The 26,139-nt window shown below is 38.2% G+C and overlaps 1 protein-coding gene across 9 annotated transcripts in view; it reads left to right on the top strand.

Annotated features, from left to right (window-relative positions):
* PTPRT (protein tyrosine phosphatase receptor type T) overlaps positions 1 to 26,139 on the top strand; it is a 473,479-nt gene that overhangs the window by 175,382 nt on the left and 271,958 nt on the right. For all 9 annotated transcript variants that reach the window (XR_012631402.1, XR_012631400.1, XR_012631401.1 and 6 more), the window contains exons 4-6: positions 5,577 to 5,658; positions 8,874 to 8,989; positions 11,253 to 11,427. Coding sequence is in view for 6 of the 9 variants with exons in the window: in XM_074888115.1 (XP_074744216.1) it covers positions 5,577 to 5,658; positions 8,874 to 8,989; positions 11,253 to 11,427 (373 nt within the window). In the remaining 3 variants the exon portion in view is untranslated. The remainder of the gene's footprint in view (positions 1 to 5,576; positions 5,659 to 8,873; positions 8,990 to 11,252; positions 11,428 to 26,139) is intronic.

Below are 26,139 nucleotides of genomic sequence, written 5' to 3'. Positions count from 1 at the left end.
CCTTGGTTGGTTCCATAAGAAGGAACATTTGTTCACTCAGCTTTGCATCTGGACTTTTCCTGTGCCCATATGAGGGGTGTATGTACATAAGCTACTAATAAAATCTTTTACCATGTTATCAGCATGAGTATACTCTTCACCAGATCCCCTATTCCTTTTCTTTTTAGCACTGCTTGTAACATAGTTTTACTTGTTCTGTTAGGAGATGTATTTTTTTTTTTAAAGAAGCACAAAGTTGAAGAATGTAGTGGGTAAGTTGGTTTTTCAGTTATATTAATTTTACAGCTACTTATTAGTTGTCCACTTCAAACTTCATGTTCATGACTTTGCAGTCATTGTTGTAGTTTTAATTAGATGAGATTGCACACAATGAACTCACATACTTCTTGTTAGGTGTTGAAGGTGTGTTTTTGTCTTGTTTTATATTCAAGACCAAAAAAACCAACCTGGGAGGTAATTGTATTCTAAACCTTGCAGGAAAAGCTGGTGTACATATGATACTAATAAAATACATGAGTGAGGTAGGAATTAAGATAGAATAAACCATGAAAAGGCAGCAAATAATCTGTGGATAGAAAACAGCAGATAGAAGATCTTGCCTTTTTTTTTTTTTTTTCTTTCTTCTTAATAGCTTGCTAGGAGGTCTATAAAATCTGAGCTGAAGTAGAATGCTTTAACGGTCTGCCTCTGAAAAAGAGTTGGGGATATCAGCAGAATACATAGAGCACACTATGCAGGGTGAGAGGAAGGGATAAAGAGATGCAAATGTGTGGAAAGTAGTGTTTTAAGGGCTGTGCACAACTTGTCACTTGTTCTGAAGTCACATAAAAGTGCTTATACTACATTCATATTAACATGAACCAGGTTACAAACCAGAATTTGCTTCATAGTAGGTGGTCTACAGAGATAACAGAAATGATCTTTCACCCAGATAATCAGTGCTTGAAAAACCTGGAAAAGACAGTCTTGATCTCACATTAAGAGAGATCCTACTCTTAGATATACCAGTAGTAGACTTCCTGAGCCTTACTTATTACTTTTGCAAGTCCTTTTGAGGTCAAGTTTGCTTTTCCTGAGAAAAAAATCCTCTAAATCAAACAAGAATTTTTCACTGCAGCGCAAAAATGAACAGATTGGAAGCCAGCACTAACTGCCTAGGAGTAGTTCCTTCCTAGAAAATGCAAGGGATTTCTTTTTACTTTTTGATGAACAGGGATGATGTTTCCTTCTGCTTATATTTGTATTCTTACTCCTTAAGTGTGGCTTTCAAAATTTGAGATCTGTCCTACTATTGTGGGGGATCTAATAGACTGATCTGTTATCAGTTGCTGATTTTATAAACCATCTTCTGTTGATGGTCTGCAGTCCTGTGAGTTTCTACATTTAATCAAAGTTTGGGTTTTTTTTAAAAAAAAAAAAAAAAAAAGGAAAGAAGAAAACTTCAAGCTTGCAAAAGTGAAGAGGAAAGCACAGTGAAAGTCTTAGTCAGAATTATTGTTATTTGGCAGCCTAAAGTAACACTTTGGCTAAAGGAGTCCAGAGGTGGCAGGATGACAAAAGCTTGGGTGTACTGTTGCCTAGAGAGTATCTCATTTGACACTCACAATGTAGGATGTGCCATTGGAGTGTTATTTGTCAGCTTTAAATCAAAATGGCATGTATGGAGAACTCCTTGTATGCTAGAGGCCTGAAGGCATGTTCTGTATTTCAAAACCACCAGGTTACACAGGAAAAAAAATAGCATTTTTCCTAAATAAATTAAATCTGTGTCAGGCAAAATATGGGTTACTCTCTCAATGCGCAGAAACCACACCATCTTGAATTGCGGTGTGCGTTGAAAATTCAGTCAGGCAAAAGATGGGAAACTCTCTGCCCTGGGTCTGAGGCTTCGAGAAGTACTTTGAGCTTTGGAGATGTGACTAGTGGAACACTAGTAACCAAGCCAATTGCCAGAGATTGTGTTTTAGGTCTGGCAGTTCTGTGCAAGGGTCATATGAGTCATCTGGATCCAAAAACACTCTGCTGAGATATAAACATGGGAATGGTGGAGATTTATAATGTCTCCCTAGAGTTACTTGTACTTGGACTCCCAGCCTGCAAATGTTTTTAGTGTAGCGAGAAAAAGCCGTAATAGTTCTTGGAGAAAGGTAATACATGTAATCTTGAATTACTGCTTGCCATAAGGATGAACTTAGTCCCAGAATGCACCAAGGGCAACACTAGAGTCCGCCAGAAAGAGTTTTTTTGATATATAGCAAGGAACGTTATTGATCCATGCCTGAAGAAAACTGTTGTACCACAACAGATGAGCCAAGCTACATCGCTAACACAGACATTGTTGGTATATAGCAGCAGTGAAATGTAGGATTGTTTATTGGTAAGGAAACATGAAATGACTTAGTATTTGCAGTTCCAGGAGCATTTGAGAACGTTTTTTAAGAGTAAAGCTTTGCATTTGTCATCTATATTAATTTCTAGAAAAGTTCCTTAAATGTAAAGGATTGTTAAATGCCTATGGCTCAACCATTATACTACATTTCCAAGTGAAGTTAAAAGGACGTGAGACATATTCAGTGTGAAATTTGCAGAACTGGGCCCCATAAGCATGGATTTCTGCTTTTTCCTCGTGTTGGCTCTTGGTTCCCTGTTTTCAGGAAAATCTGGGTGCTTCTGTGCTTCTCGCTTTGATAGGGCTGAGATGCTGCAGAATACAGAAAAAGACAGTAATGTGGAAGTTTGAACTGGGAAATAACAAGAATTTCTGAGTGTAAAGTGGAACAGATAATAAAATAGTCTGTCAAAACAATATTGTGTGAAATGAGAGGAATCCTTCACTCGTTTCAGTGGATTCTGCATGAGTTTTTTAGGAGCTGACTTGGTTGTTACCAGCTTAAGTTGTGCTGTATTAAAGACTCTCTACATGTTGGTAATTAACAGAGGACAATTCTTTATGTATTGGTGCTTACTTTTGCCATGCACTAATAGGTAATGCCAGTGTCTTGGAGAACTTTTCTTTCCAAGTTCTTGGCTTGCAAGAAATTCAGAATTAGTTCATTGTGGCTTGTGGCTACTCACAAATGCAAAACTTAAATAAGATTTTGTAGCTGTAATGTTTCACTTCAAGTCTGAAGGGAGTCGCAGTAGCTGCTTACACAACCTTGCCAATAAGTGTAATTTTTGCCACGAATGACATTTAATTTCTAAAATAAATTGTAATTTCTGTATTAAGGACTTGCATTATACGCTTACACAGTCCCTAAAAAGCCTGTCAAGAACCTTGATAACACAAAACGCTTGTTGCAGTTTTTTGGATTATTTTATCTTCCAGAGACTTGCTTCCTCCTGCTGTTCTTTGGGCAGCCTGTTTTTTGTCCACCTTCTTCTAGAGTAGAACATTGTTTCTACATATTGTTAGCACTTGAGCTTTTCTTAGCTTATATCTTTGCCTATTAATTTTTGTGTGCTACCTGGTTTTATCATGTCTTTTTTTCTAATGGATGTATTTCAGAAGATCTCACATTGGGATGTGTTTTGAATTGGGGGAGCAGATCTTAGGAAGTCATGGAAACATGAGTAGAAACTACATTCTGGAAGCCCAAATGCAAAGCAAAATGATTAATGGCAATTCTATACTTACGAATGACACACTTGTCTACTTTCCTAGCCAGGGCATGCAGTGATCAGCATTCGGACAGTTGAATCTTTTACTGTATTAAATCTTCTGATGAAGGAGTTGAAGAAGAGGCTAAACAGTGACAAACTGGGGATACCAGTCTTTTATTTATAATGAAAAAAAGTGTTGAAAACTGGCTTTAAGTAGTAAACTTTGTGTTCTAGTAATGGATTTTAGAGGTTACAAATTACTGAAATACTTTCTCCTATGAAACAAATAGCTGCAGTAGAATACTGCTCTAATAGTAATAACTCTGCCAGCTGAACATATTAATTAACTCTGTCTTTGAAAGCATTATTGTATACTCATGCAAAAGTGAGCAATTTAATACAGTGTGAACATTAGTTTAGGAAGAGGGAATGGAACTGGGGACATGCCTTTCAGATGCAGAGGACAGCATCCATTACATCTCCACCCTTTTTTTTTTTTTAAAAAATAGTAAAGGAGAGCACTTTATTCCTTTGGAAAGAGAAACACTACCTTGAGAGGTAGCATTACCAAGATGTTAAATAATCAGCCTGCATTTTTCTTTTTTTTTTTCTATTGCAGTTTAACATTTCTAAACTTCTGTTCCTCATAGAATCATAGAATATCTCAGGTTGGAAGGGACCCATAAGGATCATCGAGTCCAACTCCCTGCTCCTCACAGGACTACCGAAAACTAAACCATATGGTGAAGAGCGTCGTCCAGACGCTCCTTGAACTGACAGGCTTGGTGCCATGAACACTTCCCTGGGGAGCCTGTTCCAGGGACCAGCCACCCTCCCAGTGAAGAATCTCTTCCTGATGTCCAACCTGAACTTCCCCTGATGCAGCTTCATCCCGTTTCTTGTGCTGTCATCAGAGAGAGGAGATCGGCACTTCCCCCCCACAGCCCCCCTTGAGGAGGTTGTAGACTGCTATGAGGGCACAGTCTACAACTCATGTCCTACTGTTCTTTAACTGAGGGGCAAACTGCACATACTTAGTACTGTTTTCTCCTGAATTTTTAGTTAGCTTATATGGCAGTAGTTAACTTACTTTTATTGATCTCTGTCAGTTTTTTAGGCTTTTTTTCCCCCACACCACCGATTTTCAGATAGCCTGTATAGTTTTAGTAACAGATCCTTTGCATTGGGGCAGTTTTCCAGGTAAAATCACAAAGCCATAGGGAAGAATTAGATTTTTGTTCATCTGTAACTGAATATCTGCCTATTCAGACCTAGATTAGTGGAACGCTTTCATTATCTAGATACATCAATAAAACAGAAAGTGCTAGTTCATGTACCATTAATATAGAGAAACACTACATGTGGTTTTTAAGAATATTCATTCTCAGACCATGTCACTTCAATCCAGGGAAAGGCAGAAACAACTTTATTGTGTCTGGGAGAATCTTATTTCAGCCCAGTAACTAGCATCCAGGGTCATCTGTTGCTTGTAATTTGCTTTCTATTATTGCACTGGCATGCATGTCAAATCAAGGTTTTCTTGAGATGAATCCATGGAGGGTTATTGATTCAATAAGAGAATTTTATCTCATGTGCAGCATTCTCCAACTTTCCAAGGCATGCTATAAGAACAAGATGTCAAATGATTATCCACTTAATGTTCTTGGACTGGTGCTTAAAGTGAATATAGTTGCATATATACACAGGGTATTTTTTGCTCTTCCAAATTAAAGAAGCACATAGTTGTCTCTAATCCTAATGAATGTTGCTTTAACTTTTTGTTTTCCATATCAAACAGATTTTCAATCTTTGGTATGCATGTACGTGCTGAATTGCCTTGGTATTCCTTCATTATTAATGATGAAATGCCTTGAATGACTTAGACATTGGAATAAGAGCAGAATATGGTGACTGGCCAAATGACTAGTGTAGCTGTTCTTTTTAAGAAAACTTTTTCATATTTTGTATTTCAGGTGATATTTGAATCTGTCTCTTTGAAAGGACATCCAGGGTACATCGCTGTGGATGAAGTCAGAGTTCTCGCCCATCCATGCAGTGAGCACTCTTTGTTTTTCTAACTGTATCAATGTGTTATATAGCAGGCTTTACAGTCTAAAGGAGTGATTTACCCACTTTGGTCAGCACTAAAATGTCTTCTTGTATCACTCTGAAACACCTAAAGACAATCAGCCTTGCAAAATTACATAAGTTTTCAAGTTGTGCAAAAGGCAGAACTGCGCTCATTCTATAGCTAGTGCCAGGACATCTGTGGGAGTCTCTCTTCCTCTCTTGTTACAAGAGCATAAAACTGATTGTTTTATTATTTCTGAATCATATTGCTGTAGAAAACAATCTAAAAAGCTTCTGATAATATCCTGTGTGGTTAACTTAAGAAAAGAGGAAACAAACAAATTGTTTCATTATTTCCTTGGTAAAGGACATATCCCAGAGGTGCCTCTCTCAACAAATGTTAAACCCACTCAGCACCCCTGTAAAGCTATTAAAAATAAATCTCATTCAGACAATACAGTTGCACAGGAGTAGATTCAGGTTCATTATGCTGTTCAAAAATATTAGCACCCATTTCTTCTATTGCAGCCATAATAATAAGCTTAGGGTTTTTTGTTTGTTTGTTTGTTTGTTTGTTTTTATATTTAAAGAAACCTTGAGCCTCAAGCTTTGAGCCTGAACTTGTTTGGTTTCTTTATGCATCTATGATGTGGCTTGAGGACTTTGTGTGTCTATATTGTGTATGTAGTATACAGTTTCTTCTAAAGATTTTTTTTCTCACTAGTTCACAGTTTTAGTAAGTCAGTGACACCTGCTCACAAAAAAAACATGGATCATATTGATGGAGCAAAATCAACTGGTTTTCTTGCAATACAGAGTTTCAAAGAATAGCTGCCATTCAGTGTGACAGACAGGGTTCTGCTGAAGTTTAACAGGACATTTCTGATAACTGCAGTATGGTTAATTGCTGTTTAACTAAATTATATTTGTATTTACCATGTGCTCATTGCTCAGGCCTTTGGGTGCATTTACTTCATTAAGAAATACTTACAATCTGTATTAACCAGATGTTGCTGATAACAGGCAGCATCCAGACAAATCCCCCAAATGGTCCGTGTGCGTTCCACAGCATGTTGGGTGATGACTGATCCCTTTACTGGGAAAGAGGCCAATGAACAAAGTATGGGGTAAAGCCTAGGCGAGAAAGTTATGGAATTTTAAAAAAAAAAGCCAGGATGCTGTGTTACACCCCTGCTTAATCAAATATTTAAACTGATTTTAAATCCATTTCTCCAAGTATATGCACGTCACTCTTCAAATTTAAGCACATTCTTGGTGACTCAAAACTGAAATGATTCAGTTGACTAGTCCATTTTGAATCAGTTTGCAACCTGCAGCGCACGGAACTTATTACAAGCTGCAAGTTCTCTGCAGTCTTTGTAAATGCTTCTCCTGTCTGATTCCCCGTGTTGCTTTTGTTGTTCAGCAATGACAGCCACCAGGGTAAATGTCACCAGAGTGTGTTCCATTGACTTGTACAGGCTTTGCCCCTCATACTCACTTTACAATTGTTATAACTCAAAACGCAGGGACCATGAAGCTCCTGATGACCCTGGAGGTTACTGAAATTATTGGTGTTATTTCTTCATTTCTGCTTTACCTTCATAGATGACAGTATAGCAGACAGACCTAAGTATCAGCAAAAATGCAGTGAAATGCCCTAATGACCCAGTAATGGAGAAAAAGAAATATCTTGCTGGTGTTGACTCTTTTTTTTTTTTTTTTTTTTTCTCATCTTGTGAAGAAATGCACTGTAGTATCAATTTACCTTGTGCTAAAAGCTCATTGACTATGTGTGCAGGAGCAGGCATAGGAGAGCCCTGTGCTCCGGATGCTGGGCAGACCTGGGCACCAGGAGTTTGGGGCTGGTGTGACTGCCCTCACCACCCAGGCTGCGCAGCTTCATAAGTGGAGCTGGCTTGTACCTGCCCACCTTAGACTGCAGGCAGAAATTACTAGTATTAGCCTGCAAATATCACGTAGTACGTTCTGACTGTCACCCAGAGGTAGTTTTCCAGTAAACTTTGATGCAAATTACTGATCCCTAGAAGGCACGATGGTATGGAGTCACTGTCTTTCAGGAGCTGTCAGCAAACTGAGCGTGTGGTGAATGGGATACAGAAGCTAGATAAAAATATTTGGCATAATGTATATGCATGTGTTCTCTGTTTATGTGCCTATAGTACACAAATACTTACATGTCAAGCTTCATGCATGCACAGATACAGATGCCCACATCCTTTTGAAGCTACTTGATTCTAGTAGAAAAAGATGGCTTGGCATGTCATCTGGAATTATGTATTTCATTGGTGTCTAATCATACAAGAAGATGTAAAGATAAAGTTGAAAAACTCTGACCTTTAGAGTCTCGTAAGGCTGTTCAGTGTGTCCTACTAAAAGTTTTCAAATGGTGCACAAACTTTCTTCTGAAAGTCAGCAAGAACTAAGTTCATTTAAAAGTGTCAGATTCACTACTATAATCTTTTTTTATTTTCTTGTAAGTTAACTTACAGAGGTAAATGAGTCTGGTATTTAGTCAAAAAGCTAATCCTCTGATCTATTTCCTTTGTGAACAAATGCAGTGTCTTTTTTTTATGTCAGTGGCTTAATATTGAATTAATACTGAATTTAGTATCAGCAAAACACTGATATCAGTGATCTTAAACTAATACAGTGATACAATGCTGTCAGTTATATGAATATTTCATTTAATACCTGATTTGATATTAATGACACAATATTATTCTAAAGGCCTAGGATGTTTTTGATAGTCAATAAAATAAAAAGGAAAGAAAGACCCTTGTGAAAATTTGGTTTGGGTCATTCATTCTTGACAAGGTCAGAAGCATTTGATTGTTTTTGATCTTTTTAGAAATACAATTTTCTGAAGAAATTACTTGACTGCTCTTTATAGCAAGCAGTAAGAAATTGTGCCGATGACCATGAACCTGTGTTGTGATTTGATCTGTGTTTTGAGATGTGCCAGAGCTCTGTATGATCCCTTAGGCCATCCTCAGTCAAATCCATCATCCACCTCACTCTGCTGTGAATAGTTAAATACTGAAGGACAGCTTTATTTTGCAAAATCACCTTGTCAAAGATAGGCTCTAGTGCTTTGCTGAGTATTTCTATCTGTGTTGGTGTGGCACAGTCAATTACTGCCTTGCTCTACCCTTGCAATACTTTGCATCTTTTGTTAGGAAAAGCACCTCATTTCCTACGACTTCAGAACGTGGAGGTTAATGTGGGACAGAACGCAACATTCCAGTGCATTGCTGGGGGGAAGTGGTCGCAGCATGACAAACTCTGGCTCCAGGTAAAGTAATGTGCTTTTTTTTAGTGGTGGTTTCTTTTTGCTGGTTTGGTTTTGGTTTGTTTACTTTCTCAAGTAAAATAAGTAGAAAGACTGGGATGGTGGTGCAAAATCTTTTCATCAAGATCCTTTCAGAACTGCCTTAAATTGTTTCTAGGTGAGAGTTTAAGGTGACAGAGTACAGATTTGTGATAAAGAAGATGGCATAAATGGTCCATGACAGCAAAATTTTAGTTTCAAACAAATGCCCACGCACCTGTGAACACTCAGTCATAAAAAGACAGAACAAGTAGAATAGTTCTTCGCTTTCTGCTTTATTATGCAATCTTCTTTCCTCTCATGCTCCAGAACTGTCCTTAGCTCAGAATCAGTGACAATATGTTAAGAAGGAAGTCTACTCTGAACTCTGAGATTACTACCTGGATGGTGAAAACAGGGAAAACCAGTTTGTACTCACTGTTTTTCTTCCTCCCAATTTCCCTTGGCTGCATTGATAGCAGATTCTTCATTTAGTCACTCACTAAAAGACCAAAACACTCCCTCTCTCAATGTCTGTATTTTCACTATACTGGTTGGACTTGAAACACTGGGTCGTGCTATTCAGGTGGGTATAGTAACAACCTTAAGAACTCATTTGCAGTTCTAGAGTTAGAAATGGAACATCTGCCAAACTGAAGATGCGGAGAACATGTTTCCCAGTGAGGGACAAAATTATTTCTTCTGCCATTTGAAGTGCCCTGATATGTGGTCCCATCATTACCATGCACTGTACATAGAGCTCTTCTAGAAGCTTTTAAAATAGTTGAGCTCTTCACTTCTTCTAAACTTCTGTGCCATTGAACACCTAACGTCCCAAACGAGTCAAGAGGATTCTCTTGCTATATGTACTGTGCATGTACACAGGGCTGGTGTAAACTTTCAGAATGCTTAAGCCAGTCAACAGTTTTTATTCTCAGTTTGGACTGATGTGGCTGAGGGCCTGACCACCCCATATTTGTAGCATCTGAGGCAGACAAGAATGGCCTTTATCACGGTTGCTATGGCATTTGAAGTCAAAAAACTGGCAGATGTTCTCAAACTTTTTTATTGACTTCAGACATTTTAATAAACTTTAAAAATAACCATTTCAAATTAGTTTAAATACTAGGGGAGGATTCAGTTTACCTAATCACAAAAATGAAAATTAGTACTGGGAAAAAAGCTTGTGTTGGTGAGAAATGTAGTTAGCATCATTTAAAAATAACTTGACAGTCACTTTAATTGTACTCTTACCACAGCTGTTCTCATAAAAATTACATTTTAATCTGAAATTTATTAACCTATGGTGTACTTTTAGCATCCACTGAGATTTATTTTTGGCTTATTCTTTATCTTTTTTGAGTTCTTTCAGTGAAATCTTTCCACAGATATGACTAGATGTGTGTAAAAACACTTCTCACCTGAAGCAGTATGAACCTTGTCCTGTGAGAAGCAGGGGTTTGGAAGGAAATCGTTATTGTTGCTAGTGGAAACCTGTTTTCCGTTCTCTAAAATTGAAACATTTAATGAAAATGGCCTTGGAAACACCCCCAAAACCTGATTATTGGAAATCAGCAAAACAGCAGTGTATTTTCTTTTGAAAGTCCTAACAAAGTAGACCACTGAGCAAGTTCAGGTGTTTATGCTGTGGAGAACTTTTATTTCTATTCATTATGTGTCCCTTTTCCAGTTGGGGAAATGTAGTCTGGCATTGGTAGAGAGGTTTATTGAGGAATGTTGGACGTATAAGGATGTCTGCTCATCCAACCAGTTTATTTAAATTGGTCCAGAATCAAAGTTTTACATCAGAAAATGCCAAATTTACAAAATCTGTTCATCTGTAGCAGTTTCCAAGGTGAACAAAGTCCATTCATTTGTAGTATTTTCATATCCTAGCCAGGCCTCTATATATACTGTGTACAGTTGCATAGTCTGAACTGTCACTCTCCAGCCTTTTCAATACATGTAACACATCAGATGCCCAAACACGTTTCAAAAATTAAATAAACATGAAAACTTAAATATTTGTGTAAGAATATTTAAGCCCTAGTTCATACACCCCTGTAAATTTTTCAGGGGTAATGGCTAGCAGTATTCTCTTTCAAAATTGTGCTTGTATAAAATCTAACCTGGTGATGTGAACATGAAGGTCTGAACAACGTTAAGAAGCGTAATAAGGAATTAATTACATATAGATGCGTAATCTGTGTGCCTTTGTGACTTATATTATTCTTGTCTGCCTTTACAGCAGTGGAATGGAAGGGACACAGCATTAATGGTCACTCGAGTGGTCAACCACAGACGTTTTTCTGCTACTGTCAGTGTAGCTGACACCTCTCAACGCAGTATCAGCAAGTACCGATGTGTCATTCGTTCAGATGGTGGATCTGGAGTTTCAAATTATGCAGAGTTAATAGTGAAAGGTAAGTTGCAGTAAAACAGCAGATTTATGCAAGGTATTTCCTCCAGGATGTCTGTGTATAAAAATTGACATCCTATGGAACCACCTTCTTTAATTCATACTAAATTTAAGTAAGAAAAAAAAGTGTAAAAGTGACATGAATTTCAGTCATTTTCTTCGCTTGAATCAAAACTTTGTCTGCATACAACCCTCTTCATAAACTTTTGTAGTAGTGCATGGTAGCTATGGATACTTTAACTGCAGTCAGCTAAACAGTTTGTCAGTCAGCTTCATCTACCTTCCTTTACAGTATTTTATCAGGCGTCACTAATCTTGTGATGGAGCCTTGCATGTCAGAGGAGTTTGCTCAGCGCTGCTGGGAGTAAATGATGGGATTGATTCTGCTGATGTCTTGAAGTACACGGTAGAAACATCAGCTAAAAATCCAGCCCTGTTACTTACTGTGATTCAGGAACTGATACTGAGCCTGACACATGCAAGATCCCTCTCACTGCCTCTTAGGTGATGAGATCAGAAGGTGGCGAAGTTGCTCCTGAGGCATTCTGTGTTTGGGGTGGGGGGTGATGTGAGGTGGGATGAATTTGAAGTATGGGTCTGCCCATGCAGTTTAGTTTCATTGATCTAAATGTTTCACTTTTCTGTGAAAACGGAGGGATGCTGTAGAAACGAGATCACTTTTGTCCACTGTACTACTTCCTGCCAACTTTGTCATTTGATCAGGATACTGATGCCTTTGCAATGCCTTGAATATAGAGTGTCGTGTGGTGCAGATACTCAGACTACACAGATCATGAAGAGAATGCTCCTATTAGATGCCAAGTGCTTTTAATTCCCACTTGGTGATCTTGCATCTTGTTCAAATCCAGAGGAATTAATTCATGATTAAATGGAATTGAGTTGCCAGGAGTAGCATATCTAGTGTTGTATCATAGCTAAATAGAGGGAAAGCAATCTTCCAGAGCAACGAAATATCAGAATATGCAAATCAGAATATGCTTGACACTTTCTTGTTCATCGATGTATGAAGGGAAAAACCAGAAAAATAAGTTATAAACATGAATGGTTGGATGTCCACCAAGGGAGAGATGTTGACAGATTCATTGCTGGATTACTCAGGCAGACACCTAGTTAGAAGAAGTTTTAGGAGAGTAATGTTATGATGGGAAGGTACACTACTCTGCTTTTTTTTAAGGTTAAGTGGTTCATTTGAGGTTAGTTTGATGCAGCACTGTGACACACTGGGATTGCATGGATGAGTGCTTCCGAACAGTCTGACTAATTTTAGTGTGGATAATAGCAAATATGTAATGCATGCACACAGGCTGAAATGAAAGCAAATTGGATTGTTTAATTCTGAAGAGATGTTTATTGAATTGCAGTAATGTACTTGGATATACATTAAATTAGTCTGTAATTGAAGTTTTGCTCAACTGATAGTCCTGCCCCTAAACCCGCTAAATCCAAGCTAATACCCTGCTTCTCATGTGCTTTCTCTTGATCAGTTGAACATAAAATCATAGGGGATTTCTTCAACAAAAGTTAAGGTTTGAAAGTGTACCCTGTGTATCTTATTAATGTAAAGATCTGCTTGCTTTCCTATGCAGAAAATGTTTTATTGTAGTGTTGAGAAAGGAAAGAGTAATTTACATTTCTCAATATTGATAATATTTGGTGCTTTGAAGTACATGTACTTTTTCTACACCCTAATTTGGAACAATAGATACCTATTTCAGCAATGGAAATAATCAGTGAAATTAAACACACACAACCTCCTGTCACCCCCACCCCCCACCAAGTCCTCCCCTTGTCTGTGTGGACATCTTTAATAAGAACAGTGTATTATTGTAAAGTAATCACTGCAAATCTTGTACAAAAGATCGTGACTTCATTAGTTTCAAATTATTACAGTATATTTAGTGGCAGGAGATACCTTTGTAGTACTGTGAAAATGCTTTTCTGTAGGCAGCTATTTGCTGTATATGCTAATACTTTTCTGTCTTCTGAGTCGGTTGCAAGGCTTGCATAAATGACAATACATTTATTCTTCTCTTTGCGCTCTAGAATCATAATAGTCAAAGCCAGAGAAACCTATCATTTCCATCTGTACACCTTACCATCCTTTGGTGCTCCAATGGAAATATTTCTCTGTTTCTTATTTCTCACTTCTCTGTTTCTTATTTCTCCCTATTTCTTATTTCTCACTGTTGCACATATAGTAATTTAATACAATCTTGTACAGGGCAGTTTTCAAAAAACCCAGAGATTCTACATCTTGCTATACTGATCGCATATGAATAGAATGCTTCTTGTCTGTAATTTTCTTTAAAGTAAAAGCTACGTGGCAGTTACTTACATTCTGAACTAAATGTAAGTTTTGCTTGAGTAAAGATTGTTTAAAATACTGTGGAAATTGGCTGGAATCTTATTATTTGAAGTCTGTATTAATGATAGTGTCCTTCCAGGACAACTGTCACATTATGTAAGGTTGTGAATACCATTTTAAACTCTGTGTGTGTGAATATGGAGGTTTCTTTGCAATTGTTTTTCTTTCCTGATCCCTTTCAGATATTCTGGATGCCTAAATTAATGACTGAATACATGGTGGGAATCCATGGAGAGCTGATAAATAGGGTTCATGAGCCAATTTTTCTGAGATTTTCACTCTCCAGGAAGTCCCTCAAAATTATTTTGTTACTGCCTGATGGAAATTCTTTTAAGGCTCATGGCATTTTCTTAAGGTCTGTTCTGCTACTACAGGGGTAGGAATACTCAACAGAGATCCTCTGCAGACCTCCAAGGGTATGTTCTAGTTCTCTTCAGTTTTGTCTTGGTTGATTTTCAGTGTTCAGTTAGTCAGCAGAGATGAAAAACATTCTGTCTCCTAACTTGAGTGACTTTCTGTCATCCTTCTGATATTTGGGACAGCTTGTCTTTTATCAGGTACTGTTTTCTTGAGGTTTTTAGATGTGAGAAGCTGATGCCTTCAGTGACACCAGAGAGAGAGGTGGTTTCTTTTTCAGAGTTGTTTACTGCATTTTCTCTAGGTCTTTTCTGGTATGATGCTTGTCACTGTATTTGCACTGTCTGTTATTAACTCACCAGCTACCCAGTGGAAACTGCTTTAGTGATCTGGGTGTTCTCCTAATAAGTAGACACAGGGATTTAAAAAAAAAACCAAAACAAACCAAACCACAAAGCAAAAAAAACACATACACAAATACCAAACAAAAAAACCACAACAAAACCCCCCTGTCAAGTTGTTAGAGTTGAGACACTCAAGTGTGAAAAGCATGCTAAATAATTAGACATTTAAATAAACCTATATATTTAAGCTTCTCCAGTATTAAACATAATGTGCAACTTTCAGATTCGCAGTTATAAGGCAGACTCGTCAAGGAAAGCCTCTACAGATATTTTGACTATCTCCGTATTTATTATTGGACCTGTGTCCAGAATAGTTTCAGTTAATTATTAAACAGCAGGAAGTCCTATTAGGAGGAAGAGCTTCCTAGAGCTTAAAAGTAGTAAGGAATAAAAACATCTCTATTCTACAGCTGAGCCTGATCTTGGGCTGGAGCTGGCCCTAGAAATGTTGCATCAGGCCCTCCATATGTTTCCTTGAATAAAACAAGTGCAGTGTAGGTATGGAAGCATATAATATGGCATTACACATATACTCAAGAGTAGAGCTTCTTCCTGGGATGAAAATATAATTGTCTTCAACATAATTGTTTAGGACGCTCACAAACTTCATATAAAGGACTTACTAAGAGAAGTGGTGGATATGAAAAAGATGTTTTAAAGTTTTGGCTGGTTAGTTGGTTGGTTTTTTAAAATTGATTTTCATGCCCGATGCATGGATAGTTCTATACCCCAGGATATTCTTGACATATGTACTCATTAAAACTAACATAATATCCTTGCCATCGTGGGGTGATATAACCATTGTTTCCTTGGTGATACTCAAGTCCCCATATTTCACTCAGGAGATCGGGGGTGCAACTATCCTCTTTTGCCATCAGGGTGACTGGAAGACTAAGTCCATTCCCTCCCTTGGAACCATTTATGAGGTAAGCTCAGCTGTGGTGTATGTGCGTTTTAGATTTCACTGTTAAAAAAGTATTTTTTCTAGTATGCATTAATAAGTTCAGATAGGAATTTTCATGCCTTCCAGCTACTTATCAGACTCATCCAGATCGCAGAAGTTGCTGGGTAGATTTGAATTCATTTGCCTGAGTAATGCACATTAATCAAGGTCCTCGAAGTTATCGCCTTGTGAACAGGAGAAAGTCTCTTGCTGACGCTACCAACAGTATCAGTAAAGCTGTGATAATGAGGGTTCCCCTCAGGCTGTGTGCTATCTCTTTCTCTATTTTTTCCAGTTTACACAAATAGATTCAATCTGCAGAATTTACATGTACTGTACCATGAGAAGTTAGGTATAGATTTGATAAAGCATGTAATGATGATACTCTTTTGAACACTACATCAGCACAGAATGGGTTTTGTGTGTGTGTGCATGGGAACCATTTATGAAGGTTACGCTGCCTGTGAAATTACTGAACAAGGGAGAATGGCTTCGTGATTGTAGGGTGTCTGAAAAAGCCACTTACATTCTTTTATTTCTTTGCAGTCACAGTGGTGTAGGGAATGTAATACTCCCTTTCTTGGTGTTCGCATCTGGCTGGTAATTACTTGAACTTGTTGTTGCTCTGTTTAATTGTCTAGTTCAGTGTAGTCTAATAGTAGTTGCTTTAACTCAGTTTTAATCATTAGGTGGGTGTGTGGTGAGAGAAAGGGAGGCAAAGACATTACAAACACTCATTCACTCTCACCAAGAGCTTTAACTCCACTTTCTCTTCTTTCAGTTCAACAATATCTTTCTGTGAGGTGGATGGGGAAGATATGAAGACAAAGCCATTGTTTTGTAGAAATCAGCAGTTAGTATGAACCATACGTGTTCTTTCAAAAGGAGACGTTTCCTTCTCCTTCTGTTTAACCTCCAAAATAGAACTGGGAAATGAAGCCATTTCCTTGAGAACTGATTAATGTGTACTTTATATACAGGATCCAATTTTCAGAATTGCACCAAGTGCCATGCAGACTTGCAGTCATGTTCAAGCACATGCATGCATTGTTTCTCATGTTTACGTAAGTCAACAGGGTATAAATTAGAATAAGCATATCTAGGAAGAATGCAAAGCTACAGCTGGGGTACAGAGAAACTTCATGAACTAGTGGTGTATTGACAATTCAGTCTATATTGTTTCCAACTTTTTATATTTCTTTCTTCAGTAGCCTTTCTGTTTCTGTGTAAAACGAGCAGGGAGTACTGTCTTAAACTTTATCCTGATTGTAGCCACTTGGGAAATTATAATGGCTTACCTATCGCACCATGGAGTTGAGTTTCAGGAATTTCTTGAAAGATTAATGGTGTGCATCATTTGTGGGTTTTTGTTTGTTTTTCTTCTTGAGGCAAATGTAAGTCCAAGAGTTCTGGTTTTATTCTGACTGAAATTTTACTTGAGACTGGTAGAGAGGTAGGCATGGGATGAATTTCTTTGGACTTGTTTTTAATGTATAGATGTATGTATGTAAGTATGACGTTGATGTATAAAGGTCTTGACTAAATACAAGATATAAATGGAGAAACGTTAAGGAACAATCTTTTTGAAGCAGAGGGGACTCCAGTAAATATCTTTCAGTTTTTGAAGGATGAAGAGCGTTATGGAAAGCTGTTTGTTCCTTCCTTGTCTGTGGGATTGTTTCTAGCCTCCCTGATGAATCTTGGGTACCAGTTGTTGCTGTGGCATGGTGAGCAGACAGCTCATGTCAATTGTGGTTCTGCTGACTGGAAGTCATGGGGGAAGGAGTCCTCACCAGTCTTAGAGAAAGCTCTAAATCTAGTGAGGAGATATCTCAGGGTTACTTTTTTCTCTCTCAAGACTCTAAGAAATAGCTTTTCCTTATATGAAACTGTGATTAACTTGGTAAAAGATTTGAGTTTTTTTATTTATCTTTAATTGCAGTTAGTTGAACTGAGTAACTGCAAGATTCCCTGTGGGGAGAAGGGAGCTTTCTTGCTGCTTTGGTTAGTAACTGTCTTTCGTTCTTTATCTAGGTCATGTTCCTTCTTGCCTCCGTTCAAAGGGAACAGAGGGAATCTCCAAAGAACAGAAACAATGAAAGCGAAAGCATCACTGGGTGGTAGACCTTCTCCTTTCTCTAGACTCTCTCTGCTTTCCTTGACTTTTCCGTGAATTGCTCTTGTAGGGTAGATCTCTGTAGGAAAGGGGATAAGCCTTGTTCTCTCATCTGCGGTTCTGAGATGCCTTATCCCGTCAGACAATATAAAGGAGAGAATGGTCATCAAAGTCTAAATAAGCTGTCTTGTCAGAGCATCCTCAATCCGAAAATGTTAAAAATGCTTCAATAACTTATATTAAGTGTTGGTCTTCAGATAAAAGATACGATCCAAAAATTAGTGGAAATAGAATGTTATTTGCTGGTGTGTATTCCAATAAACCATACCTACCTGTTAACTTCCTATTTTAGAGAAAGCTCCCAACAAACAGCGCAGCTGGTGGAAGCAGGGATGCTGGCAAAACACAAATGAATGCATTTCAGCCTACCTAGGATTACACTTATGTTTGCAAAATATGGACAAGGTAATTTCACATACTTAATGCTGCCTTACATCTTGCAGAAAGATAGCAGTAATGTGACTTTCAAGTATATTTCTGCTGGGTGTAAAGAGTGTTAACTATTAACTCGAGTTCTTGCGTTTTCAAGCTGGAGTCTTCCCTTGTGCTCTAGTATCCATTTGTCAGTCTACAGAGTCTTGCAACTACCAGTGCTCATTTGCTTATTTTTAAGAGGGAGGAGTAGCAGTTGCTTGACCAATATTACTTCTCCCCATTAGCTTTCTAGCATCCTTGCCAAGTGTAGTCAAAATACAGAATTAACACTTTATATCACTTTTTCTCCAACCTATGCTGCTGTTTCCAGTAGGGTGTGTTCCTGCCAGATTATCCCTATGGTTTATGTTCTGTAGTCAGAAGTCTCAGCCTTTTCAGTTTCTAGTTAAAATTATCAGGAAGGTTTAAGGCAACTGCAAAGAAATTCAAGACTATCGATGCTCAGAAGACAGCATCAAATGCCAAGGATATATCCCGAATGCCTTTGCTAACTGGAAACTTCCTTGCAGTGGATAGGTTGGTAACTCGCACTGCGTGTGTGCCATTGTTAAATGTGTCTGGCAGCTTTTCATTGGTTTTTGTTTCTTTTTAATGTACAATTTTTCATGCAAGTTGATTGCTATTGATGCTCATGTGACACTACAATACAAAATTGCGCTTTTTTTTTGCTTATGCCTTAGCTAAAAAATTTAGCAGAAAAGATGAGTCACAGTCATTGTTAACTCCCTTCTCATCCTTCTTCTGCCTGCTTAATTATAGGGAAGTTATTAATGGGCCCCTCTTGGAAAATAGAATCTAAAGCTGTTCTTAATTTACCCACCCTGTGGTTACAATCCTGTTAAATGCTTTTAATTCAAGAGAAGTCCCTTGAAGTATCATCTGTCACCATACTTGGATGTTGGTGAAGAGTCTGGTGTGATTTAGGCATACTTGGACACTTGTGAAATATAATTGGTGGGTATGAGCTGTTATCTCGGCAGGAAAGATATCCTTTTCACATCAAAATATTATTTCTGTTGCAGTGGAAAAAAACAACCTAAAAAGTAGTGCTTTACTTAATATGAAATGCAGGCAAGGATGCATCAGATTTCTTAGAATGAAAGGATGATAATTAATGTGAGATCCTCTAAGAATTAATTGGCAAAACAAAGAGTGTGTTTACAATACAGTGAGACCTATAGATCCCATCTGTATAGGAGAAAAAAATTAGTTTCCATTGAAGGGAGCAGACTGTTTCTGTAGGCGCAAATGCCTCAGACCAACGTGATTATTGGAACTTTTAAAAATTTTGCAGCACTGAACACAGTGTAAAGAAGCATAGTTACTGATATCTTTCAGAAATGCAGTAGTTACTGCAGCTAATAGGCTTTCTGCAAAGGTACTGTATTTGTTGTAGGAGGACTGAACTAAGAAGTTAAAAATCACCTGTGGAAGGGACAATTCCTTTCCTGAGCAAGGTGCTAATGAATCCCCCAGCCTTGATTTAATCTTTACTCTTTGTTGACAGCTACGGTGAATCTGTTTAGGGCATGGTTGGGTTTCTTCGGATGTGTGAAATGTCTGCCCAGCTTCTATATTTAATTTTATTGTTCTTTTAAAAATTGCAAAGGAAGATACAGAATAGTTAAAAGCAATATGTTGGTTCCTTACCTTGATTTATTTTACTTACCTTTTTTTCCCATTGTACATCTTTGTGTTGAGGTCTAACCCTTTCTTAAACAATCTCTCCTCATGTGCATACTCAGCCTTCTTACAAGGCTTCCAGGACTGTGCTATACACACCCTTCTACCTCCTTTTCTTTTAGCATACCACTCACTACACGTGCTGCAACTGATCTACTGTATGGGCAGTTGTTAAACTAACCTGCTGGGTTTGGAGGTTGGCAGTTACCAGCTGTAGCTCTGATCCTGAAGTAAAGAAGGTTGCAAGTTGTGGAGGAAAGCATGGTGGACCTTTGTAAACACTGAATGGTTGAGTTCAGAGCTAAGGATGTTAGCATTATGGCAGCTCCAGAATCTTTTGAGCTTCAGAGCTAGGAGATGACAAAAAAGTCTTTTGAAGTCTGTTAGGGGTGCTGAATGGAGGCCATTCAGCAACCTTATATTAGGTATTTAGGTGGATGGGATTTTTAAAGTTTACATAACATTTACCTCTGAATGATGGAGCTGAATGGCTTTGCCTTCCAAGCCAGTATAACTGAACTCCGGGGAGAAGCTGGCTGTTGGTTATGTTTGCATTTGGCCTGTCTGAATGAAGAGATTAAAGAGCATGTTTCTGTGTTAAGGAAAGAGTGATCACTTTGAAGTTAGTTCCCCACTCAACTATGAGAATATTTGAGAAAGAAAATAGCCAAAATTGCAGTTTTGAATTGAGACTTTGCAGTCTTTCTTCTCCTTCTCTACCCAATTAAAGAATGCTTCATGTTTCCGAGCAAGTGATTTCCCAGCATCCCTTCTAGCTGTAAGATGATGAAATACACTTCTCATAGAATCGCCATCCTAAAATCTGTTGTGCTGGTTTTTAGCTTTGATCTGTTAATCTTCTGCCATGTTAAATACCAGCACTTGTTCCCCTCTTTTACTGGTGCCGAGACACAGGTTCAGATCACATCATCGCTGTTACCCATGTCCAGCTGTGACTTTTAAAGAATGCTTTAGATCTAAGAGCAGAAACCTGCTGAGCAGCAGTTAAATAGGATGATGATTACAGCAAGCCCTGCAACTATTTTAATAATTAGCCTATGAATTTAGGCAGAAAAAACCCCATGATACAATATTCCCTAGCTCTCTACTGTCCATACTGCCTGCTGAATGCTGTAACACATTCAAGGTGAACCTTGTAAAATGCAGACTTGGCTTGTTCATAGACCTCTCCTCGTGTTGCTGATTTTTCTAACTTTCCTTTTATTATGAATTTAAGCTGCAGCATTGTGCTCTCCTATGCTGCAAAAATATGTAAAATCCCCTCTGAAGAAGTTATTCTAGTTCGTTGTTCTTTTTTTTTAACCAGGTTTCTCTCCAGTGCATCTCTTCCCGCTCTTTCTTTCTCAGCAGGAAACTTTCCATCAGTGCTTGTTTCTATGTGAGGAAGATTCAAATAGCTGCAAGACTTAGGCTATCTCTGTTTGGATCCTATAAATCAGTCTTTGCATATGCTTTACTGTCCTATTTATTAGCCTGCGGCTAATACTGAATTACATGAGAGACTACAACTTACAAACTGTTCCCTCAGCAGGATACAGACACAAATTAAAATGGAAAAGGTTTGGATTGCTGACTTGCTTAATTTTCTCTTTTATTTTCTAAATATTATGGCAAATCCTTCTTTTGTTGCTGCTGCTTATGAGTTTTTGACTGACCCTGCTGAACACTGCTGACCATATCATAGTGCTTTTTAATCAGCAGTATGGTATTATTCAGTCTTCTGAGCTAGGTTGCTCACTAAATAGTGATTTGTCAGTATTTTCCATGATTTCGAGGCTGAAACTCTAAATATAAGCCTTTCTGTGCTTGCTCTTCCTTTTTTTTTTTTTACCACTTCCCTTTTACTTAACCTTACCTCTTTTACATACCTTTGCTCTACTTGACGAGTATTGCAAATCATTTACTTTGTTTGCCTTGTGTCAAGAATATGGTACTTTAGGGATGACCAGGAATTTTGGTACATTGGTTTTGTTGCCTATTGGTTAGGCTGTTCTGAGCATGCAGCAATTGCTTAGCTAGTAGAAAATTCTATGATTATTGTTGTAGTCACACACCCATATGCTCTTGAGAACTGAAGTCTTGTAGTGGACAAGCATTTTGTATCAATTTCTATATATCTAACTATGAGAAGTCCTAAGTGTAATATTTTTCAGTAGTTTCTTTTTCAAGATTTGAAATAGGGGATGTTCACTTGATGCCAATATTAGATTAGGTGTTCAGAGCTTTGAGAGCCTGAGTCTTGACTTTGTAAAATGACCCCTGACAATTGAGTGTGCTGTTTATTTTCTATTGCCTACTAAGAAAGGGCGGGACTACATTAAAAGCTGTATGGATCAGGGGACACATGCTGAAGGCACACAAGGCTTAACCCTGATATCTAGAATTGAATTGCACGCTGACAGCAACTAGGAAATACACATTCTTTGTCTCCAAGATGTAACCTTTTCACCATATGCGTGGTCCTCTCCAAAGTTCTGCCAGTTGGATATCATTTAGCATTGGTTAACACTGCATTTAGTCAAGGAGTCTGAAGAAGCTCATTCTGATGTAGAATTATCCTAAAATTCACCATAATACCTTTTTATGGCATTTTACTGGAATCACAGTACTGTTACAGTCTTTGCAGTAGGATTATTGGTATTTCCTGAGCAAAAAGGAAATTTTAATACTCTTTGTTAAAGCTGGGATAGTTTCGGTAGGAATTAGACTATTCTGTCTTCCAAGATTTACTTTCAAAATAGAGGATCTGAATTTTCTGCATGCCTCAGCCCCAGGTGTAGCAGTTCTATACTCATAAGGAAGTTTTATTGTTTTTCATATATCTCATTTCACTTATAGATGTAATGACAGAAAGAAAAAATGTTTAATCTAATTTGACCTTTTGCAATATGCAAGCCATAGAATTTACAAGTCATTCTTGCATATGTATAAAGCAGAATAGTTTCCAAAAGAGATTGATCATGATTAAAAGTTTTTAAATTATAGAAAATCTCAACAGCCTTAGGTAAGCTCTTTAAATACTTAATTATCTTCACTGCTTAGCATCTGTACCTTATTCCAGTCAAATGTTTCCAGTTTTTACATCTAACAGTCAGATTTTAAGTCCTTCTGCTAAATATAAAATAAATCTTGAAATATTGAATGTTTTGTTGTTGTGTAGGAACTTGTACTGACCATGACCTTGGCTTTGCTTGGTTAACTTAGGTAGGTGTCTTAAGTATCTTTGCAAGGTCCATTGTTCTGTTGAAGTGCTGTTATCAGTTCTGGGGAAAGTATCTCAAACTGGATTTTCACATATGTTTGAGAAACATCCTCTTTTGTTTCCACAATGAATACTTTTGCTTACCACGTTTGTTCTCTTTCTTGATAAGGAATGGGAAACTTTTAAGCATGTGGATTTCCCCCCCCCCTCCCAATTCTAACCCAAGCCTCTTCAGCAATGACAAAGAAAAGAACTATAAACATGTACTTGCATGCTTAAGAAAAAGCACTTTTCCCACACAGAATGTTTCAGATTGTTTCATAGGTCAGGAGATTGTCATTGCCTATGTGATGGACTTCTGGACTTAATATAGTAACAAATAATAAATGTATTAAGAAGAAAGTGTACAGGATGCCTCAAGGAATGGCTAAAGATGACTTGACAAAAGTTGTTGGTTTTCAGTTCAGGTGTGGTGAAACTTAACTTTTTTTTTTTATCAGACAGCCTTTTGGTGTCAGTCACAAAAAGAAAAAAGGAATGTCTTGAGCCCCCCCACAAGGCATTTATGTGTCACAGAAAAGCTTTCATTATTGGGACATGCAAGTATTTTTGTGTGTTCACTTGCACCAAATTTCTAACATTGCCTGCATACCATGAGGGCTGAACTTGTTCTATAGTATCAAGATGTGTTCCCTGGCACGTTAGATTTTAGATATTTTGAGGGAATATGGGGGCTCTTGCACACCCACTGTTCCTAGCCTTCGGATCCGTGCGTGAGTGCCTCAGGAACCATCTGCTGTTTATCAGCATTGAACTGGCTAGCAAAAATGTGAGCAAAAGGGTAAATGAAGTGATGTTGTCTGTGGCCTTCTTGCTCCGACAGCTGTGAACTCTGTCACTGTCATCTTTGTTTCTCAGCTCCATAGCATGTGCTGTGGAGTTCAGTAATTCATCCAGGAGGTAAATTTTTCAGATTTTTAGTTGGATTTTAGCAAACATTTTTCAGAATTCCTTGTGTTTCTCTCTGTGTTTATGCACCTTAATCCTGATAGGAATAAAGCACAGAAAGTATTTTGTGAGCATTGGCAACCAGTCTGTCATTGGCAACCAGGTGAACTGGTAGTTTGGCCATAATGGAAAATGAAATGCGTATGCTTCTGGAATAAATGAGACTCAGATCTTGCTCAGTGCTGGTTCTCCCACCCTTTTCCTTTTTTTGCAGGAGTATTGTGTGGTAGTTTCAATCTTCCCCAGTTTCTTGCAGGCTCTGGAATGCTTTCTGTGGAAATACCGAGACCTATCACCCATCGTTACAGCTATCATAGTGAACAGCACACCATGCAGTGTATTGGAATTTCTAGCATTTATTACTGCCTTGAAATGCATTTTGTGAGAAAAGAGAAAGAATTGATCTTTCCGTGTAATACTTTGGAGTCTCTCATAGGGAACAACCTAAATCAAGAAGTATGTTTCAAGGCTGAGATTTAAACTGAAAATAAGCAGATGTACAGCCCAGGAGAGGTGAAAGATGGAAGGATTGTTCTGATCCGCAGGGTATTCTGAAACTCTATGTATCATGAAAACCTGAAATAAAAAGATAAGTATTGGGTGGTGAAGAAAGATTCACCCAGTTTTCGTATGACTTAACAGGTTAGCAGGCACTTCTGGTGTGTCCACCTATTACATCCGTGACACTAGATTACTAGGGGTGGTGATAATACTATTTATTGCACTTAATATGGGAAGTGAGGTGAGATTTTTAGCACAAATCCTGAAGTTTGCTTCAGCTACATTTGGGGTTATTTCAGGTGGGAAGTGTTCCCAGCCAGACTAATACCTCCCTGGTTATCACAGACGTTGTAAGGAGGTCTGTGTTGACTGAACGTTCAGACTAATGGAGTAAAGGTTTTATGATAATGTTCACCTGTCCAAACCAATACAAGGGGTTGACTGGAGCACAGACATGTAGGGAAATCTTAATTAAGGTTCACAGTAAGCTTAAAGGGCTTCAGTTGTTAACTGCTTAGGGTAACACTGTGATGTGCAAGATGGGCAGAGTCTAACCTTGGGTTAATATTGGAAAATTTTGGGTTTATATGAACACTTAAGATGCTGCTTGCTCACTATAGCAGTTAATCACTAGATTTTTTTTTTTTTTTTACATCTGAAACTTACTGGTGCTTAGCAAAGGCTCTGTTTTTATCAATTAAATTTTGGTTTTGCTGCTCAAATATCAGTAGGTTTGCAGACTTAGCTGTTTGGTTTTTTTTTTCCTTTCAAGTTTGACTTGAAAATTTTGGATTAGTAGACCTACAACCTGACCTTCAAGTGAGGCTTTTTTCTGTGTCTTACAATGCTACTTCCTGCTGTGAGTTGAGATAGAACCTCCCTAGCCATTATAGCTAGAAGATAGTCAAATGGAGCGAAACTGGGGGGGGGGGGGGGGGGGGGCGCGGCGCGGGGGGAAGAACTGAACAGATGTATTTACTTGAAAAATACAACTTAGTGCTCACTACCCAAGCTGGCATATGAATTGGCATATGCACAGCGTGGAATGTCTGTGACCTCTAAAGGCATGCAAAACACTCCACAATATTTTTATGTGATGTTCTCATATGATTTGCTTAACTCTCCAAAGTTTTAAGCAACCTCGGTACCGTCTTTACTCAGTGGCAGCTGAACTTTCTTAAGAGCCTGCACCTTACTCCTGGGCTTTCTGGGGTGAGGGTTGTTCCTGAGTTTTGGCAGAGGATTGTATCTCCACTTCAAAAGCACTGTAGCAGTAACGAACGGCAGGGATGGGCCAGATTTCTCTGAGATGTCAGCAGGAAAAAATAAATAATGTAGAGGCAAGTGCATCAGCAGCGGACTTGCTACTTACCTGAGTAAGGGCTTCCGCAATGAAACTGCCGGGAACTACAGGAAAACAAATTCTCCGACACTAAGCATGATCTGAAGATCACATGAGAGCAGGAAGAAATAGCCTTCTGAAGTTCAGTACCGTGCAGTTGCTGAGGTTCTCTAGATGAAAATTAGTTCATGTGTCTTGTGTACACTAAATTAGCAACCTCTGATATTTACTGCATTCACTGGTATATGCTGTACTACC

This window comes from Strix uralensis, chromosome 18, assembly GCF_047716275.1.
Source record: "Strix uralensis isolate ZFMK-TIS-50842 chromosome 18, bStrUra1, whole genome shotgun sequence".
NCBI lineage: Eukaryota > Metazoa > Chordata > Aves > Strigiformes > Strigidae > Strix > Strix uralensis.
Note: the sequence above shows the minus strand (reverse complement) of the source record. Positions and strands in the feature narration are given on the sequence as shown.